The following is a 21,001-nucleotide window of genomic DNA, read 5'->3' as shown; positions in this document are numbered from 1 at the left end:
ATCAAGTAATGTACTGTTTCTACTCCTTTCTTAAAAAGGGTACTTGGATTAAGTACTAACACAACTTCAAACAAGCCTGGACCACCACCTACCTGAACCATATCACTGAGCAAGTCCACGTTCTTGAATACCGTCAGCCAAAACTCAGGAATTCCTTTAGGGTCTTCTTTTTCTTCATCCTTTTTTTCCTCTTCAAGCTTGGCTTTCTCTTTCATTTCCTCCTTGATAGAATAAAAATGTTAGTTTTTCTTAATTTTAAAGGAGTGCCTACAAGGTTCATTAACAGTTTTACGTTGATACCAGTACAGATTGAATTTCATGTGCATGCTTTAAGCAATCATTATGAATTATTATTATTATTATAAGCAAGCAATCATTATGCACCCAATTTTTTTTTAAACTTTAGTTACTGTATTGAATCTTGTTTCATGCTAAAGCTTGAGATATTGATGAGAGCCGCTTATGATACTCACTGAAATTTCTTCTTCAACATCTGCTTTCCATTCACATTCTTCCTCTGTAGGTTCATAAATTGCATTGATGATTTCACTTCGCTGGAAGATTAAACCAAGAATATTTTCACATTTCCTAGTCATTGCAACCAGCAATGTCCTAACTAATAAATTCTTAATCCTGAAGTTAAACAATTAGTAATACATTAACTTTTTATCAAAACTGTTTCTTCTGGCCCTAGAAGACGACTCAGGAGTTACGAGCTTTTCAACACACTAAAATAAGCACCAAAGCTCCAGAAAGGTTACCATATCATTTGACATCTGCTCAATTAACAAGATGAGGCCTGGTATATTGAAGTGAGTTTGGTAACCATGGAACAGACTGAACCTTTCTTCCCCTTAATCTTAGTTGATATTCCCATGGATGGTAGAATGGTGTCAGTTGAATTGAATGGGCATATACGAGACCAAAATAATTCAGAACACACATAAGCTTTCAGTTTATATTCCTTTGTGTTTCAGCTAAAGCTTTTAAGTACAAATCAGATTGGTATTTTAATACCTTGTCAAATAACGGCTGATAGAGAGCAGCATACTTTCTTTCCAGCTCATGAACTTCCTCATAGAACTTTGCTTCTATCTGTGCACACTGAACTTGAAGATTCTTGAGAGCGTTCACACGTCTTTTAACAACTTTAGGCAAGCTGAAAAATTCAGTGACAAAACTGTTACTAACACTGCATGCTAAGCACATGTTGACCCCTCCTTAACCAGCCCCCTTAAAAAACAATTTGCATCAAAACAGATTTTACATTCTACTTTAAGCTTTAGAAAGCTGAACAAATCAAAACTATGACCCGCTCTACCATGCTGATTGAAACTGTTAGCACAGGCTCTTAAACTGAGGCTTAACCTGAATTAGAACCAGTGTTCCAAACACCTGGATCAATCATGAGACAAACTTGTGCAATAAGACTTCAATACTAAAAACAAGTTTTACATTATCAATGAGCCGTGCAGTAAATTCATACAATTGAGCAGAATTAAGAAAGGTCTAACCACTAACTGGCTTGGTTTTATGAAAGAAAGCTCAAGACGATTGAATTACTTCGCTGAGGAAGTCAATCTTAAAAATTCACATTTTTGTTTCACTCAGGAAAGCAGCTGGTACTACCGTCTTCTACCATATTAACTGTCACTCCCAAAATGAGCCAGAACTGCTTTGCCAAACGAGCCACTGTATTATACATGTATAGAAGGAAAGCAATCAATGCAATCTTCATTATAAATACTTGTTAGCTACAACTCTTTAATACTAGTTTCACTTTAGTAAAATATGCTAACATAGACTTACTGTTAGGACAGAAAGTTACCTACATCAAGCCTACTGGTGAGATCTTCCTATGGGGTGGATTGCTGACAGCCTCCACTGCCTGTGAGGTAGGCCAAACCCCAGCATATGGCTACAGAAGATTACTCTGTTAACTTCCCGTATTTATTTTCTTTAAGCAGTTGGGCCACATTATTTAGAACACAGTAGTAAACAACTGCTTTTAATTGTTAGGACCAGCTTCAGGTCAGAGGAAGTAACTAAGAATATGTTAGCTTAGTTGAACATTAAAAGTTTGCATTAATTAAAGCTATCTTACCTCTATTAGGTAGGACAAGCACATGTTTCAACATCCTTGTTCACTGCAAAATGCAGAACCCTTCTCCCTGACAGCTTTATACTCAACATGAATATACTATTTCTGGTTACTACAATAATATGTAGACCACCAAGAAAACAAGATTTCCCTTAACATTCCAGTTTGGGCAAAAGTACATCCACTTCACAAACTACCAAAAAAGCTTAAATTTAGTCATGTAAGTTCATAAAGGGTTGATAACATTCTTGTTACTCTGACATTTTTCCAGAGGTTAGTCAGGTTAATCATTTGCTGTAATTTTATCTTCAAGTACAATATCAGAACTAACAGCAACTTAAGTAGCAAGTTCAGTTAGTTCAGGAAAAAAAGGTTAAGGAAGAAAATTAATACAACCACACAGATAAGTGATAAAACAATCACCTACTTAATGCCACATGCATATATTTAGACTAAGAGTACTGGTCCCAGAAATTGCATATAAAAACACTGTGCAGTTTCTAAGAGGTAGTGCCATACACGCAGCATGCCCAACTCCGGTATGTCAGAGTAAAGATTTTAACCCCTTTATTAAAGAATCTAAAATCTTTTGCACACGTCAAAGCTACGTTTTGTTACAGTCCATGCCAACTAGTTCAAATTTCACCATTTGTACATCCACTACCTTTATAAACTCTGTACTTTTTAAAAAAAAGAAAGGTAGTTTATGATAGAGACAGATTTTACAAAGCAAATCCAAAATGGAGAAGCATACCAAGAAGTATGACCTGGACTGCTTAAGTATAACAATAGCAAGTAAAACCTGTTGCTCTGAATACAAGACACTAGCAAATGTTATAATTACATAAGAATACAACCTCCTGTGAGCAGCTGAGGGAAATTCTATTCTATGAAAGTTTCATTAAAATTATTGTGGCCAGACACAGGTAAAGAGGTAAGTTATTGGATAGCTGCCAGGCAATTAGGAGATTCTAAGCCTGAGCAGACAAATGTTTTTCTGGAACCTGTTTAGTTTCCTACCAGCTTATGTATCTAGTTTCTTAACGGCCCACATAGCAGGAATCTGGATCCTATAAGCCTGTTGACTTCTGTGCCATCTTAGTGCCTAGACTCTGTAGATAAATAAGTTCAAAATAATACTTGGGAAGACATGTAAGAGGCACCTGTAAAGCATGGTTAAGTCAGCATGCATATGTTGAGAAAGTGCAGACAAGTTACACACATTTGCCAGCTATTTTTGTACTGCAAGTTAGGTAAGCATTTGGTAACAACAGAAAAGTTGCAATGCTTTTGTGACAGAGAATGCACTACTGTACTTGGAATTGATGAAGAAATGGTACAGTATCTTAGAGAGCAGCTGACTAGAAGAATGCCATGTAAATCAATGTTACCACTTTTGTTCACTTCTTAGATCAAGGACCTGAAAGATTAGTAGAGGTTAATTAACATCTGTTGAAAAACAGAAGAAAAATATTGGGCATAGAAAGCCTGTAGTGTACAGTACCTAGAAGAGAAAGAACCGGAGTACCCTTTGACACCATGCTCTTTCTTGGGCCAGTATTTATTAGGGAAGGCTGTTAGTTAAATGGGCTTTTCTTCCATGCTATCATCCACAACAGGAAAGTGGTATGAGTAGGGTATGAGTAGGAGTAGCAGCAGCAGCAATGCCTGTTACTCAGTAGCTGCCCCAGTTCAAGTCAATAGCAACGTAGGACCCTATCACAGCAAGACAGTTGTATGCCTTACAATTCCCGTGGATGTGGCGAAACGTTCATACGCAATCAGAAATTACATAAGAGCCAGAAAATTCTATCTGTTAATGCAGATCAAGTAAAGAAAACTTTAGCAAGAGATTGTTGCAAGTTTTGATACCTAAGGAGACCACATGAAGTACTGATACAATGTTCCTAATTTTATTAGCTCCTGGTTACTCTCTAACAAAAAAATGACTACATTAGAGACTCTAGGTCTCCACCTATTTGTCCAAACTTAAGATAACTGATGTTTCATGATTAAGGCAAAGCTACAAAAGAGATTCCCAGTAGCACAAAAGTATCTTCTAAAAGTGTGCCATATTGTAACTGCAGGGGACAGGGTCAGCCACTGTAAATATTTTAGCATTCTTTTCTTCATAAAAGCCCAAATAAAAACTCTTCAATTCTGAGATGCGCTACAGACAGACTATATTAGTTTTCCTGCTATCTGGGCAGCACAGTGGTTTATGACTATTAATCCTACAGACAATACTGTTCAGAAAGCAAAAGAACAATTTATACCACTCTGCTCATACTGAACAAATACTGTACCTTTCTATATATCCTGTAGATGTTCCTACCAGACCATCAAGTCTTTCCTGAAGGGCTGCAAGAATCTGAGGATTTTGCATCATCTGCACAGTCAACTGTCGAGCTAAATTAAAAAAGAAAATTACGTAAGTGCAAAGTGCATCTTTTGGACTAATCTGGAAAGAAAAGTTACTTAAATACTACAAAAGAGCAGTAAGTTTACTATATATACACTTTAAAAAGAAACATAAGCAACAAGTATTTCAAACATCTCTCCATTTGGAAGCATGGATCAAATCCATCCTATTCTGAACATGGAAGCAGCACCTGGATTAAAATGGCCACTATTCAGCAAGTTGAGCTTTTTTGTTAAAAGGGAAGGTTTTATTATGATACCTCTAAAAGCATCAGTTTTGTCTTGACTGCTTTTATTTTGAATTCATTAAGGAAAGGTCAAGTAGAAGAATTTCTGCTTTTACTTTAAGAAGGGAATAAAAACTGGAATTTGGATTTTCATTCCATTTTTGGTAAATGGAAAGAAACAAGACTGTTTCAGACCTGGATTTAAAACTGCTTTACAAATCTATGTTTACCTAATTTTTCCTGCAAAAGAATAAATTATTCATTAGAATAGCCTGGCACATTATTGACTACAGAATATCAGTACCAGGTCCTTCAAGTCTATTATCTACGTCATCTTTAGAAAGCACTTCGTCCAAATGGGAAACCTGTTTCAAACTACAAGGTAGAAGTACATTAAAACAACCCACACGAACTCCTAGCCTAAGTGTTCTCATTATCCATATTAACATCAACCCTTTTACTTCTGTTCAAAATCTGTGCCTCAACCAGCAGAAATCAGTATCACAACTTTGTATTTTTAATAAGAATTTACGATCAGTTTTTATCATGCTGTTTTGCCTTCTGCTCCCCATCCTCAACATCTATAGACAGGCAAGAAGTAAGGAAGGGTGGTCAGCAAAACCGCTACCCTGAACTTTAGAAGGACAGACTTTGGATTGTTTAGGAGTCTGGTTAACACAGAGTCCCTTGGGAGGCAGTCCTGAAGGGCAAAGAGTCCAGGAAGGCTGGATGTTATTCCAGAAGGAAATCTCAAAGGTGCAGGAGCAGGCCGTCCCCATGTGCCTTAAGTTGAGCAGGCGGGGGAGAAGACCGGCCTGGCTGAACAGAGAGCTTTGGCTAGAACTCAAGAAAAAAAGGAGAGCCTACCGCCTTTGGAAGAAGGGGCAGGTGACTCAGGAGGACTACAAGGATGTCGTGAGGTTATGCAGGGAGAAGATTAGAAAGGCGAAGGCCCAGCTAGAACTTAAAACTGGCTAGCGCCGTTAAAGATAACAAAAAATGTTTTTACAAATATATCAGCGACGAAAGGAGGGCCAAGGAGAAACTCCCTCCTTTGTTGGATGCGGAGGGAAACGTTCCCACGAAGGATGAGGAGAAGGCTGAGGTACTTAATGCCTTCTTTGCCTCAGTCTTTAATAGTCAGACTGGTCATCCTCAGGGTTTTCAGGCCCCTCAGCTGGGAGATGCAGATAGGATGCAGAGTGAAGCCCCAGTTGTTGAAGAGGTGGCAGTCACCGACCTGCTCCTCCACCTGGATGCTCACAAGTCCATGGGGCCAGATGGGATCCACCCGAGGATATTGAGGGAGCTGGCAGAGGAGCTCACCAAGCCGCTCCACCATTTATCAGCAGCCCTGGTCAACTGGGGAGGTCCCAGATGACTGGAAGCTAGCAAATGTGACGCCCCTCTACAAGAAGGGTCAGAAGGAGGATCTGGAGAACTACAGGCCTGTCAGCCTGACCTCGGTGCCGGGGAAGGTCATGGAGCAGATCACCTTGAGTGCCATTACGCGGCACGTGCGGGACAACTGGGGGATCAGGCCCAGCCAGCATGGGTTTATGAAAGAGAGGTCCTGCTTCACTAACCTGGTCTCCTTCTATGACAGGGTGACCCACTTAGTGGTTGAGGGGAAGGCTGTGGATGTTGTCTACTTGGACTTTAGTAAGGCCTTTGACACTGTCTCCCACAGCATTCTCCTGGAGAAGCTGGCTGCTCATGGCTTGGGTAAGTGCACTCTGCGCTGGGTTAAAAACTGGCTGGATGGCCGAGCCCAGAGAGTGGTGGTAAATGGAGTCAAGTCCAGTTGGCAGCCAGTCACGAGTGGTGTTCCCCAGGGCTTGGTGTTGGGGCCGGTCCTGTTCAATATCTTCACTGATGATCTGGATGAGGGGATCGAGTGCATCCTCAGTAAGTTTGCAGATGACACCAAGCTGGGTGGAAGTGTTGATCTGCTGGAGGATAGGAAGGCCCTACAGAGGGACCTGGACAGGCTGGATCGATGGTCTGAGGCCAACTGTATGAGGTTCAACAAGGCTCAGTGCCACGTCCTGCACTTCGGTCACAACAACCCCATGCAATGCTACAGGCTTGGGGAGGAGTGGCTGGAAAGCTGCCTGGAGGAAAAGGACCTGGGGGTGCTGGTTGACAGCTGGCTGAACAGGAGCCAGCAGTGTGCCCAGGTGGCCAAGAGGGCCAATGGCATCCTGGCTTGTATTAGGAATAGTGGGGCCAGCAGGACCAAGGAGGTGATGGTGCCCCTCTACTCAGCACTGGTGAGGCCGCACCTCGAGTACTGTGTTCAGTTTTGGGCCCCTCATTACAAGAGGGACATTGAGGTGCTGGAGCATGTCCAAAGAAGGGCAACAAAGCTGGTGAAGGGTCTAGAGCACAAGTCTTATGAGGAGCGGCTGAGGGAGCTGGGGTTGTTTAGTCTGGAGAAGAGGAGGCTGAGGGGAGACCTTATTGCTCTCTCCAACTACCTGAAAGGAGGTTGTAGCGAGGTAGGGGTCAGTCTCTTCTCCCAAGTAACAAGTGATAGGATGAGAGGAAATGGCCTCAAGCTGCGCCAGGGGAAGTTTAGGTTGGATATTAGGAAAAACTTCTTTGCTGAAAGGGTAGTCAGGCATTGGAACAGGCTGCCCAGGGAAGTGGTTGAGTCTCCATCCCTGGAGGTATTTAAAAGATGGGTAGACATGGTGCTCGAGGACATGGTTTAGTGGTGGACTTGACAGTGACAGGTTAACGGTTGGACTCGATGATCTGAAGGGTCTTTTCCAACCTTAACGATTCTATGATTCCATGAAACAAGTACTTTGCATTCTTTGTAAGATACTAGGTTCATATAGCATTCTTCTGACACCTTCAAATTAAGAGTGAAGCTTTTGAATCCCTCCTGATACACAAAGCTTTTGGAAATAGCATACCATTTTCCACTTCTATGCCTTTCACTACAGTAACCACATGTGAATATTCTCTTCCACTTTCATGTCCTAGCACTGAAGTTATATGCTGAAAAGTTATGTTTCAAGTGTCATCCAAAAAAGCAGTCTTGTTTCTCCATAATGACTGCAATCTGTTTATATTTTAGCAGTAGAAGCTGTAATTACTTGTTAAAGGTACCACCTCACATTAGTCAACACTACTCCTCCTGTCAAGGTATCTAGTTTTCTCTGGTCTTATTATTCATTTGTCTTTCCTATACGCTTGAAAACCTACTTGATTGTGCCATTTGAGTATGATGCCAGTTATTCTTTAATACCAAATCAGTACACACATCATACACATGGTATGCCAATGCCAACAGCCACACGCCTTCAAACTGAAATCCAACCACATATTCTGTTTTGCAAGTGCTTGGATCCATGAACACTATTTCTTCAGAGAGGTTTTTCCTAAAAGCGTGAGAGCTTTAGTTAGTGTCCACAGAAAGACTTTTGGCATATTTAAAAATGGAATTATCTAGATTAAAAAGTAGTAAATGAGTAAAACCTAAAGAAAAATTGTGCATGAAAAAATACTAGAAAACTAGACAAGCAAGAATTACAGATGCAAAAGTACTGCTTAACACTGTGTGAAGCTTCCCGACTACTGAAACATGTTTCTGATTTATAAAATCCAATTTCCCTCCAAGATTTCTATGGTATAATTTCCCCTCAGATCCTCATCTACAATAGATGGGATTAATCACTAAAAACACACATTATTAATCTTTAAGTTACTCTGGGACACGTGAATATTTACCATTTAATTATTGTAAGCTGTTCTTCAGCTGATCAGCTGAGTTCCCCAGAATTTTGCGATCCAGTTTTGAAAACACTTTTTTCAATAGATATAGCAAAGCCTCTAACATCATCTTGAGCAAAATTATCCTGCTTTTCTTTAGTGTAATTATTCTGTTCAAGCAATCACATAGTGTGGCTCTATCAGCAGTCCAAATAATTTTATTGCAGAGATTATTAGTTATTTCTATTTTGGCTAATTGTTCTTCAGATTCTATCTGTGCTCCCAATCTTTAACTACAAAGCGTGACTAAGACTGTTCAGCACAGACAAAACAAGTATTCTGACACATGCTCTTTTTTTTTTTGTCAAGGGAAAAAAAAAAAAAGAACTATTTATTGATTTTAAGAGTGGTAACACTAAGCATGATTTTTGTCCTATTCACAATCAAACAACTTAGCAGCAAATTACTAAGCAACTGATCAAAAAATAAGAGACACGCATATACACACCTCATTTTTTTCTACCCAAAGCTTTACATTTTAAAAGCTTTTAACTGTTGTTAGTTTTGAAAGTATCTAATCACATACCCACAATAATCCTTTCTTTTCCAATTATACAGCCTTACAGGTGGCCAGCGCTGCCTGAACTGGCACTAACCATGACTAAAACAAGTGACTGCAGACAACTAATAAAAATCACATAACTGGGAAAAAAAGAAGTCCTTGCTTCAGAATTTAAACACAGTTGTGCATCAGTAGTTATGTTTTACCATTTCCCATTATTTTAAACAGTAAAATCTTCTTAACACATTAATTAGAAAGCACGTATGCAGCTGCTTAGAAACCCTTGCTTTCAATGCTACCTTTGCTGTTGGCATCTTCACCAGTTTCTTCTTCTTCTACTTCTTCAACATCTTCCATATCCTGTTGATCAAGTTCAGACTGTTCTTTGCTATTAGGAATATTCAATAATAGGATAAAGAAATTAATTTTATAAAATACTATAATGAGCTTAAAGAGCTCAAGTTAGAGATCATGTGGGTAGAAGCAAAGTGTTGCATCAGTTTTGATCTATGACAAACTAGAAGTCTTAATAGCCAAAGCCAAATTTGTCTTCATAGATTCAAGTTTCACATTTGACAGTCTCAGAACAGTTTAAAGAACTAGCAGCTTTCCAGAATTTGAAGATTCCTTTTTACAAAATAATTCCTTCAGCTCCTGTTCATATCAACAGGTCAAAGCTTCCTTCTGCTCTACACATCCTCTTTGTTAAGATGCGCAGGCCTTGAGAACTGAAGGTAGGTTCACCTAAACTATACTTTGAATGACAAAATATGAGCATTCGAAGTATAGAAAAAACCACATACAGTGAAACAATAGTAATGGGCAGCACTATCGTTTTTTCCCCTCCAGAATTCCAGCTAACATAGTAAGTTGACTGGTGCCTTGTCCTCATTTTAGATTTACTTACAATTAAGATCTCAAACCCATATGGCATGAGCAACTCAAGTTTTTCTCCCACATGCTATAAACCTCACATCTTGGCCGAGATCACTAGCTAGACCCTGCCTATCAAGTATCTAGAGATCACAGCCATCTAAAGTACAGCACAGGACACAGTCAGAGCCTCAGTAACCTACAGATTTTACTTACTTGTCTATGTCTGCCATTCTCCTAGATTTCAAACCCTAGAAGAAAAAAAAACAAAAATGTAGTAAGAGCAGCATTAGACTTCACTTACAAGGTCTACAAGGCAAGTGTCATAATACTAAAAAGGAAAGAAATGCAAAACATGTCAGCTTTAAGAAATAGGATAAATTCAAGTACCAGCAAAATGCCATGTTGCATTTTGTATCATAGGACTGTACTAATATCACAGATCGAAAACTAGTCCTGTCTAAGTATAAAATCAAAATATAACCTGAGAAAAACTGAAGCAAAAAGGGTGCTAGAACCCTTTTGGTAACTGTTTACTCATTTCCAGCATGTAATTGCAGACAGAGGATACTTACAGCTAAATCAGTTTCTTTTAATACTGAAGATGCATTTTTGTGGATTTACTTTAAATCCCAACTTTACAAAACCAGACCAAGTGGTTCCTCAGAATACCCAAAGAATTGCAACATTTTTAAAAAAAATTTGATGCCAGGTGCCAAGCTATTTAATATCATTAATTTCCATGTCCTGAATGATCAGAATTTTCTAAGTATCTCAGTATCATCATATACACATTCCAGACACAGTAACTAGAAATATTATACATTGAGACTGTTGCAAATCTTGCACAGCATGAGGCACCTATGTTCTCAAATGTATTACAAGCTGAATAACATTTTCCACCAGCAGAACAGTACTTAGGAGGCTGGTCTCCAAAAAGATGTTTCGGGTAGCTTGAAGTCAGAGACAATACTACACACAAGAAAACACTGTCCCATTAGTGCCGTCTTAGGTCCAACGGTTCAAGAGGCACCAAGTACCAAGAATAATCCACTGGTTCAGGAAACAAAAATCACTGATTTAGAGTCCCCTTTTTAGCTGCTGCCCAGTAAGCTAAACAAATTCAAATTTCATTCAGGAAGTTCAACTCCTTATTATGCATTCCAATGCAAATTTTAGTCAAAGCGTTGGAGGTATTTGTTCCAGAAAAAAAATGAAAATTGCATTTGATATGTCCAAAGTCTGTAACCCAAGAGCACAATCCCACTAAGATCAGGATATTAACCGTCAATACGAAGAGACATGTTAGAATCTAAACTTCAGAATTTAACACCTACATTCTATATAGATATAATCAAAATATATTTTTCTGGTGTCATAACTACTTCCCAACCATTACATGAGAAGGAAGTATCTGATGTCTTCATTTAGGACCATGACTTTACAGTGCCAATGAAGTATTTAGGAGACCGCATGTAATCAAAAATGTTCAATTCCCTAGCATGCAGAAAAACTAGAGAACCAACTACTTGTCCACCTATTTCAGAAAAATAATACAGTATTTGCTATCAAATAGAATGGCAGCACTACCGTAAACCAAAGGACATCTAACAATTCAGTAAGAAATCAAGGAGTTCCAGTAACATTTTTGACTCATTTTAAGTTTCTCAAAATTCAGATCACATTTGCCTGCCTCGTGACTTCAGGTTTACACACGGATGCAAACTGCCTATACAACAATTTCAAAGAGTCTCCTTTGGATACCAGTCTCAAAAGACAGCATGGACTGGAGACCTATAGAAACTGAAAACAGTTACAACTCACATTTAAATGTCTCCCTATTTCTTGAGACATAACTATTAGCATTATTTCTGATTTGCAATATTTTATCGATGCAAAATATACAACTTTTTGCTTACACATTTCCTCTTAACTTGTTCTTCATGCAGGACCTTTTGAAGGAGACTGGTAGTATCACTGTGCAAAAGAACACAAGATGCACAGTTCACCTGTCCTTCACGCATTTTTATGCAAATGTGACAGGCAGTGATCACATTCACAAACTGTTACTGCTCCTTGCAGAGACCAACACTTGCTCTCTCCATTATCCCCATCGAATACAGCTTCACTTTCCATAAAACTAGAGGCAGTTCTTTCGACAAAGGTGTGACCAGTGACAACACAACCCCTGTGGTCTCACCAAGCCAGTGGCCTAGATGAAACAGCAGCTGAAACACCTTAGATAAAGGTTTGCTGGAAGAGACTGACTTCTACAGTTCATTTAAACATTTTTCTAAATGAGGACATGAGATTGGCTATGACCAAGACATGCCTAAAAAAGTATCCATCCCATCTCCAACAGTGGCCATTAGCAGATGCCTAGAAAAAAAAAGCAGTGACACGAGAAGAATCCCACCAGAAACTCTTCTAGCTTTCTATCACATTCAGAAAAAAACCACACTGGCTCAGGAATTGCAGGTATTTGACAACATCATAACAAATTTTTATTTCATAAGCTAGTCCTCGTCTTCCCTGAAACCATGCAGGTAAGCTGGTATTATCACTCAAGTATCAAAGCACTAAAATCCTGTTTCTGAATTGCAACATGCAGCTCAGAGATCATAACTAAGTCAGATTTTCCTGTGCTGGGCAACAGTGTGGCAGAAGAAGTTTCACGAGAAGAACCCAGCAGTCTGAGTTCTTCGGTCATCATCTTCAGCTGATGACAACTACCTGTCATCAGCAACCTTCACCCTTTCCCTGGTCACCCCTGTTTCCAAGATCACTTATGGCCATGCTGAAGGCCTTCCTCTCATTAGAGAACCCCGTGGAAGTCCAGCATCTGCATCTCTCTCTCTCTCCTCATCACAAGGGGCAGTTACCCTCTGCTTCCTGGCTTTTAAACAATCTGTGCAAGCACTGTTCGTTTTCCAACTGTGGCCCAGTTTACTCAAAGACTTTGAATAACATTCTTCAAAGATTTGTTGGAAATTAAAATAGACTGTATCAAGAAGCCGTCAACTTCAGAGCCTCCCTCCAGTGTGTTCCTATCTGCCTCATCCCATTTTTCCTATTCTTGCATCAGTCTTTTTTGTGTCTCAGCCTTTAATCTTCCCTCTGCTTCTTACACAACTCAGTATCAGAACATTTGCAGTTGGAAGAGGAGTTCTTCAAACTGAGAAGATATTACTGTTTGTCGTGACACTGTCATCTGCCAGCTCTTGACAACAGTTCTCGTGTGAGGAGGCTACAAGGCACTATGCCAACAGAACTACACTGACAGACACTTAGACTAATCTGTGCAACCCACAAGCATGGATATGTAGTGCCATCATATTTAGTTTATTGTCATTTACTTAAACGACCATAAGCTTTTCTGCAAACACAGTTCTACTGGTAAAAAAACCTGTAGACACAGACAAGCATTGAGAAAATGCCTTCCTTACGAGCAAACAGTCCACTATTTTTGCGCAATGCTGAATACAAGGTCCCAATCTAGTATCCAGAGCTTCAGGTACAATACGTACCACAATCAGTAATACTAAAACACATCACTGCAATATTTATTTTGCAGTATCTCCCCAAAACTAAATCTTTGGATGTAGTACTCATATCTCTCAGCTTTCCACAAGACAGACATAGCTGTTCTTCCCTGTTTGTTTCATAGGTGCATTTAGGATTGTGAACAGCGGCTGCACCTTGGCACATGAGCAGCAAGAAGCCTTCACTGGTATCACTCCTTGCAGTAGGCCCTGGGAGATACCAGTTCACCAGTTGTCAGTGCAGGATTATAACAAACCTGGCTACAGCTGGCATGTTACTTCAAGCCTCAGTGTCTAGCTGATTGCTTTGGGCTGAGATACTATTAGAATCTAGGCCTCCTGACTGCACGAAAAGGCTTATGAGTACCAATAAAGGGTATGAAAACGTGTGTTCAAAAGCCAGCAGGCAGATAACATATTTTACAAATAAGGAGGTTATTTCCCTGTTACTTAAGCAGCTACAGCCAGTAGCACTGCATTATGGTTAAATGCCCAGAGGCTTCACTTACAATGTTTTGCCGCTCACTGTAAAAATATGCAGAGGAAAAAAAATAGTTATCTTATCTTTGCAGGGCTTTAAAGACAACACATAGGAAGTTCATGCTACAAAAAGGAAGCAAAAGCACAGAAAAGCAAGCTACAGCGCAAGTTTTCTAAAGGCTAAAGTTTAAAACCTCTTTCATACAGATAGCTTAGGCTCAATCAGAAGCCAGCCTGCCAACACAAGAAATGTGTTCTTTTTCAAAATGGAAAGGTTAGGAAACTGTTAATACAGCACAAGCTTAGCCACAGTTTTGAGTGCATCCTGCAGAATAACTAGAAATTAGCAGAACTCCCTTAAAAACTTAAATCTTACCAAAACAACATGAAAATTTGCTATTTAAAGGACACTTCACTTCTTTAATCTGTCACGTTTCTTAAGAAATGTAGTGCGATACATGTAGAAACTAATAATAATATTACCATGTGCTCATCCTCAAGTTATCCATTAGTAAGCTTTCAGTTTTCAGGGGTTATTGTTTCTTCACTAAGTAATTTTGCTCAAGTGAAGATAGAAACACAACCTGTAAATATTCAGGCCTTCCCAGTCTCTCCTTTTTCCCCAGTCTTTACCCACACAGAAACCAGTTTGAGCGTGCACAGCAGCACCAGCCATGTTACAGCTAGGCCGCAAACGCTCTGGTGAGAAGCCCTTCCTTTCTGAAGGTCAGCTTTAAGCGTCCCAAGTAAGCATGCCAGGATTAGATTACCCCGACATCCGCTCAGCCTCAGGAAGACAGGTCATGGCGAGGTGAATTAAGAGTCAGCTGAGGAGGCAAGACATTCCTGAGACACAGTTCCTCCAGCGCAACAGCAGCTTTTCTTTTTGCACGAGCCCTAGGGCTGGCAGGCCGCCAACAGATCTCAGCTGTTCAGCATCCCTGTGGATACCCTACCACGGCCGGTACCCATTCCCTCCCTTTCAGGAAACATCATTCCCCCTTCGCTAGAGGAATTGCTCACACAATGAGCTTGCAATAGCAAGTAGAAGCAATTTCTCAAGTAGTTCAAGGGACACAAATGGGCTTTTTGAAGATACTGGACCCAAGCTACCGTCAAGCCTTGTTTACTCTCATCTTTAAGAGAAATCTACCCTTTTGCTCAAACTAATTTCCTCAGTAGTCAATAATTCAGAGCACTGCAAATAAGTCAGCCTGTCTGCAGAACAGCATATCAGCCTCTTTCTGTCTCTGGCAAGCCTTGGGCAACTGAAAACAATACGTTAACAGAAAATACCTAAAACAAATGAACCCTATGTGGGATTAAGAAGCTGCAACGCAAGATAATAAATTAAGTGGACTAAGTCAGATGTCAGTGAAGAAAAAGAGGTCCAGCTGCAGTACAGCTAGTTGTACTAAAAAAAAAAAATCAGGATTAAGTCCTGTAAGCTGCTATTTGCAATGCGTGCAGAAACCAAAGGTGCCAGACAAATGACATCATACCAATCAAGTTCAACTCTCACTACAGACTGGGAAACTCAAGAGGATTATATTCACCGAAAGTTACTTCAAACGGATGTTCTTGCCTAGCATTCCAGGAGGGCAGCTTGTAACATTTTTCTTTACATAATCAGCATCAAAAAAAGAAAACAACATTTCAAGTTGTAGTGTAGAGATCCATCGCAAGATGCTGTTTGACTGTAAATATTCCAAATAATTGTTTCGGGTAGTTTGCTTAAACCACTAAGAGAGGTTTGTAACTTTAAAGAGCTCAGATGCTCTGCATAGCGCAGTTTCATTCACATCCAAGCCAGAACTGGGTGAACTGTTTAAAAAGTGCACAGTACATGGCATAGAGTTACACACTTCAAATTTTTTGGTACTAAGACCTAAAAAACCCCAAACATATCAATCATTTCACAAGGCCAAGCTGCGGTACCAACCACCAGGTAAGAAAATTGTCACATGAGAAAGGATCACACAGTTCAGAAGTAACTAGGAGAGCATTTAGCTCCTCTTCACGAAGAAGCAATTGAATAATGTATCAGATTAAAAACTGCCATTTCAAAAGGGAATCAGGCAGAAGATCAAGTGTTGCCTTTTTACTTGTGTGATCAAATTCATGAAACATCTATTATCATTATCATGGAAATTGGTCATGAAACAAGGGGATATTGCGCCTATCATTAACATGGCAGATAAGCAGCATGTTACAAACAGATTGCATCGTTCATATTATGGAAAAACATGCCTTCTTAGAAAAGCTGAAGGTCAAAAAAAAAATTAATCTCAATTAAGTGAGCTGGGTAGTCCTATGCTAGAACATCAAGATACCACATCTATTTGATGTAAGACATTATCAGCCAGTGAACTCTCCAGAGACAATTTCCCTTTATTAGTGCCTCAGAGTTCTTCTGTTAACAAAAGATTTCTGAGTGTTAATGTAGGAGAGCAAAAATTGACAAAATTAATTTAAAATTTCAAATCTAGAGTAGATAATTAAGATTGTCTGCCCAAATACAAGGACAGAAAACAAGAGTATGAGATAATGATAGTCCTAATATAAAGGCTATCAAGGTCTGATAAAAAGACTAAGGAGCTAATGGTCAATGGAAGAAAGGAATCCAGGTTCCTCAATACAGTAACAAGAAGGTGCCACTGGACCCTTGCAGTAACTCAAACCCCTCTGTTTTGTTGCAATTTATTGTGCAAGAACCAATGTACCCACTGTGTCCAAAAGACATGCAAGGTCAACAGCAGAAATGCTAACTGGGATGGCAATATATGGGAATCTTTAGCAGAAGCTTGAGTGAGGTCTTCTGGACCAAGCAGAGAAGGAAAAGAAATTCAGATGAGTTAGTGGTGTTTCACAAAACCTACTCAGAACTTTTAGCTACATGCAAGTGCTAAATTGACCACAATGGGAAGCACTCACATCACCACAAGGCAGATATGCTCCCTTCATAAAGGGAACACCAGGTTTCTCTGCTGAACTATCTTCCAGTCAGCGAAAGCCAATATAACTGGCAAATGCTGCTGGAAAAGCTTATCGTGGTTCTTCCTTAGCTACGCATACCCTCTTCCTTTCATCAGCAATGTCTGAACAGCTGTAAAGCTAAAAAAAAGTACTAGGTGTTTCTTTGTACAGGGCTAGACCTGCAGTTGCATGAGTAACAGCAAGGTCAAGAGATGGAGGCCGCCACAGGCGAGTACCTTTTATAACAACTCATGAATAGGGTTAGGCAAGTCTGAAGTTCCTGTGAAACTATGCTACGTCACCTTACCTTGTGAGAACATGGTAAAATTCAGAATCTGGCTGTAGAGAATAAAAAACACTAAATCATGATAATGCTGAACCCAGTAACACAACACAATTAATTGAAACTGTCTGCTCTCTCCCCTTCAAGTGGTATTTTTTGCTTTTTCTAATAACTCCTGAGGTAAAGGCACCAACTTCAGCCATTTGCCAATCCAGCTGTTTCACTATTTGTGCTTGCAGGCCTCTGCACAATACATGTTATGGCATGAAAACACAGATTTTCCACATTTCAACTTTAAAGTGCTCTACAACTTGCGTGAGAATGCCAGTTATATGGTGGGAAAAACTGAAATTCTTCAAAACAAAACAGAGTGATCATTTATATAACTAATTCAGTTACTAGCAATTGCAGGGCTTGCTTTCACTCACATGGAAACATTTTTTAGCACTTTCCCCTTAACTAATTTTTAAATCAGGAAATGGAGATTCAGTCAACAAATACTGAACTCCTCTATTTTTGTAGCGTTTTATTGAATTTTAGGTAGTGCCCGCTTACTCTTGCAGTAAAAAAGAGTCTCCATAAGGAGAAGGAAATGGGACTACAGAATTACAATTTAAAATCAGGACTGAATTATATCTGCATGTTTGTCTCTGCTACCGATCTGAGCTCCCTGATCATGTTCTAAAAATAGAGTAATTAACACACAATGTGGCCTTTGTTCTGGATGCCAAGATTCTGTAGCAGAAAACCTACCCATTTCTATTTAAAACAATCTTTCATTATTAGAAAAGTAATCCAGAAGTTTAAATTCAAATCTGAAAAATCTAGATAAGGATTGTTTTTTTTTCAAACGAACTAATCAGTATAGCTTGTTGCAGTTTCTCCTTTCCATCACTGATAATGGGAAAACAGCAGCCATCCTGAAGGGATGAAATCATATATAAAAAGATACATAAAACTTCCTAAGAGAGTATTTCTCTATACAGTTCACGTTGGTACAAGTATTCAGTCTGTTAAAAAGTGTCAAAGTAATATAAAAATTGTGTTTTAACGAAGTACTTCGGGTACCAAGATGCATTTGAACAGTTCAAAAGATCAACTTGTGCATGCCACATCATCAAATGAAGGAGAGTGTCAGTTGACTACTGAGATTGCCACATAATCAAACGCAACCATATTGGCAGTTATGCTGCCACCTGCAAGACTCACACACTGCAGCATTAAAGTTTTTATCCAATTTGACTTAAAAAAACATCTGAACATCCTTATCTAAAAAGAGAGTTAAAAAACACTGAAAAATGTGTACAGGTTTCAAAAGCGTCATGTTTGCCGGAACATCTGATGATTCCAAATTGTAAATTCATTCACTCCCCAAGAAGCCACTGAAATTCCCAAAATATATTTAGCAACTTTTTTGTGAGCTTCAGTTCAATATTTTTTCCATGGAAACAAAGTCATTACTAAACTGCAAACTTTAAAACACCCAGTTTTCAACTAACAAGCTAGCATTCACTAAAAAAGAACACAACAACAATCTAACTTCGCCACATTTTGGAGGCTGTTAGGGGTGAGATGTCACAATTGGTAGCAAGACCCAACAGAAGTGCACACATGGTTACGGTTTCGGTAAGTCACTTTCAAATGAACACAGGTGCAGACTTTAAAAAACATTTGTAAACATACACTACACCTGTTGAGAAGAACTTGAGCCAAGAAACAATTTACAAAGTGTTCTTCATAAACATTTTGTCCTGAATTTCACTCAATCATGCTTTTGGCACCAGTAGAAGTACCTGATACCTCCGTAACAGTGAAGAAGGTGATAAAAGAATCAAGAGACTATGACATGAAGATCTTGCCAGTTCAAAAGCAGCAAGCATGTTTCTGATGATGCTACCTTGCACAGGCAAGGAACATAATAAAGCACGTACACCAGCTTATACTTAAGCATCCAAAGTCAAGACAAGTCATTTCCAAAACCGGAGTATCACAGAATTAACAACTGCTTAACAGGGTGATCCAAGAGAGTCAAAATAAATAGTATAAAATCTAAAGTAACATATATTAAAAGAAGCAATTCAAACTAATTTAGAATTAAAGAGGTCAAAAAATTGCTGTGCAAAGACACAGGTATAATTGCATGCAGCCTCTGAAGACTTCTACTCAACATGCAGAAGTAGTTAAGATCTGAAGTGAATGCATGGTGACAAAAACACACATTGCAAAATAGGATCATTATATACCTCAGTGATGTATCCTTAATAAAAATACTGTATTCACTGTTGAACATTGTGGAAGAGAGGAAATAGATCAGTTCAGGGCCTAGCAACATGAATACCTGAGGAACAGAAGCCATTTAAATCAGAAATTAATAGTATTTGAGAGGTGTACAATGAGAAGTGACACAAAAGTACCTAAGTTAAAAGAAAGTTCAAAAAGAACTGATTAAAAATTGGTTTGGATGTAAACAATTGTTTTATTTCATATCCCCTCCTGTGTCCCCCCAACTTAACCTTTCAAATGCTTAAGCCAGGTTTTTAACTAGAGCCAGAACTAAAAAGAAACTTTCCTCAATGGCCAGTCATCCCACAAGAAATGTGAATCAACTGCCCCTCCTTTGAAACATCACATATTAAACATCTAGAGAAAGGAGCTCACTGAATTAAATCTTACTGCAGATGGCCAAAAAAGACAACAAGCATTTATGATTCTAACCTGCGTCTTAGAAGCCTGGTGGTTTGCTCCACTCCAGATTTCAGGTACCTGCTTAGTCCAATTTCTTAACCAGACTTCCCAGCACTTGAAAAGGAGAATAATTCTGGTACCTCTCAGGTTTTGGGCAAGGGTTGCTTTGTTGTTTGGTTTGGTTGTGGTTTGAGGGGTGGTGGTGGTATTTTTTTTTTTTTTTAAATAAATGCCAAATCAGCAGCTGAACACCACATGGATACAGGTAGATCCAGAAACTGAAGTTTTCATATTAAAAAAGTTGCTTTCACATTTTGATCATAAAAAGCTACTAAGGACAAACTGGTAGTATTTTGTTCTAAAGTCTACAAAGATCAGGTGATATGCAAGTGCCTACTCATTACCACAAGTTAAGCTTTAAACTGAGACACAACCAATGCAAATTATTTCTGTGCAGATGTACATTTAAGCACATATTCAGCCCTCAAATGCATCCTGTATTTTCCAATACTAAAATCTGAACAGTTTTCCATCTAGGAAATATCTCCAATCTAACCTCTGACAGCAGTTAAGATGCAGGTTATATTTTGACAATATGTAAATTCATTAAAAAGATTAATCTTCAGGGAGAACTTAAATTACTTCAAATCTTGAATTATTTGTATTTTAAAACTAAACATAAACTATCAAAAGTTAATTAGCAAAGTCTCCTTTTCTTTTCTGAATGCAACTGAAGTTTTAGTCTGCAACATATGTAGTCTTCCTGAAAACTTAAGGTCAAAGTTATCACTAAATACACAAGGCCATATTCATAATTAAGATTCTTCCTTTTGCATTATCTTTGTTCAGTGCAGCAAGTCCTTAAAAGCCTCATGCATTGTTTCTAAACAGCTTAATTTTTCAGAAGATCATCAAGTGAATCCCCAAGCAACTTCTGTGATGCCTTCCAGGCATGTCTGGCTTCCTAGACAAATACATTATGACACCAGACCTACTCTCCAGATTAACAAAGTTAGGTGATAAGGAACTGCACTAACCTCTGAGCTGAGTGAGGATCAGTTAGATTGAATTAACTTTAATTATAATCACTTTTGAGCTCAAAGTAATTTACAAATGAAAGCCAACCTA

General features: G+C 39.0%; 1 protein-coding gene across 3 annotated transcripts in view; it reads right to left on the bottom strand.

Annotated features, from left to right (window-relative positions):
* The window catches only part of NAP1L1 (nucleosome assembly protein 1 like 1), a 39,052-nt gene that overhangs the window by 14,594 nt on the left and 3,457 nt on the right, over nucleotides 1-21,001 (bottom strand). For 2 of the 3 annotated variants that reach the window (XM_082310718.1, XM_082310719.1), the window contains exons 2-7: nucleotides 10,124-10,158; nucleotides 9,334-9,422; nucleotides 4,408-4,510; nucleotides 1,018-1,159; nucleotides 474-554; nucleotides 93-221 (exon numbers count right to left, since the gene is read on the bottom strand). In XM_082310718.1, the coding sequence (XP_082166844.1) occupies nucleotides 93-221; nucleotides 474-554; nucleotides 1,018-1,159; nucleotides 4,408-4,510; nucleotides 9,334-9,422; nucleotides 10,124-10,140 (561 nt within the window). In that variant the 5' untranslated portion in view covers nucleotides 10,141-10,158. The remainder of the gene's footprint in view (nucleotides 1-92; nucleotides 222-473; nucleotides 555-1,017; nucleotides 1,160-4,407; nucleotides 4,511-9,333; nucleotides 9,423-10,123; nucleotides 10,159-21,001) is intronic. The other variant, XM_082310720.1, reaches the window with a different exon arrangement.

This window comes from Platalea leucorodia (genome assembly GCF_965183815.1).
Source record: "Platalea leucorodia genome assembly, chromosome: 4".
NCBI lineage: Eukaryota > Metazoa > Chordata > Aves > Pelecaniformes > Threskiornithidae > Platalea > Platalea leucorodia.
Note: the sequence above shows the minus strand (reverse complement) of the source record. Positions and strands in the feature narration are given on the sequence as shown.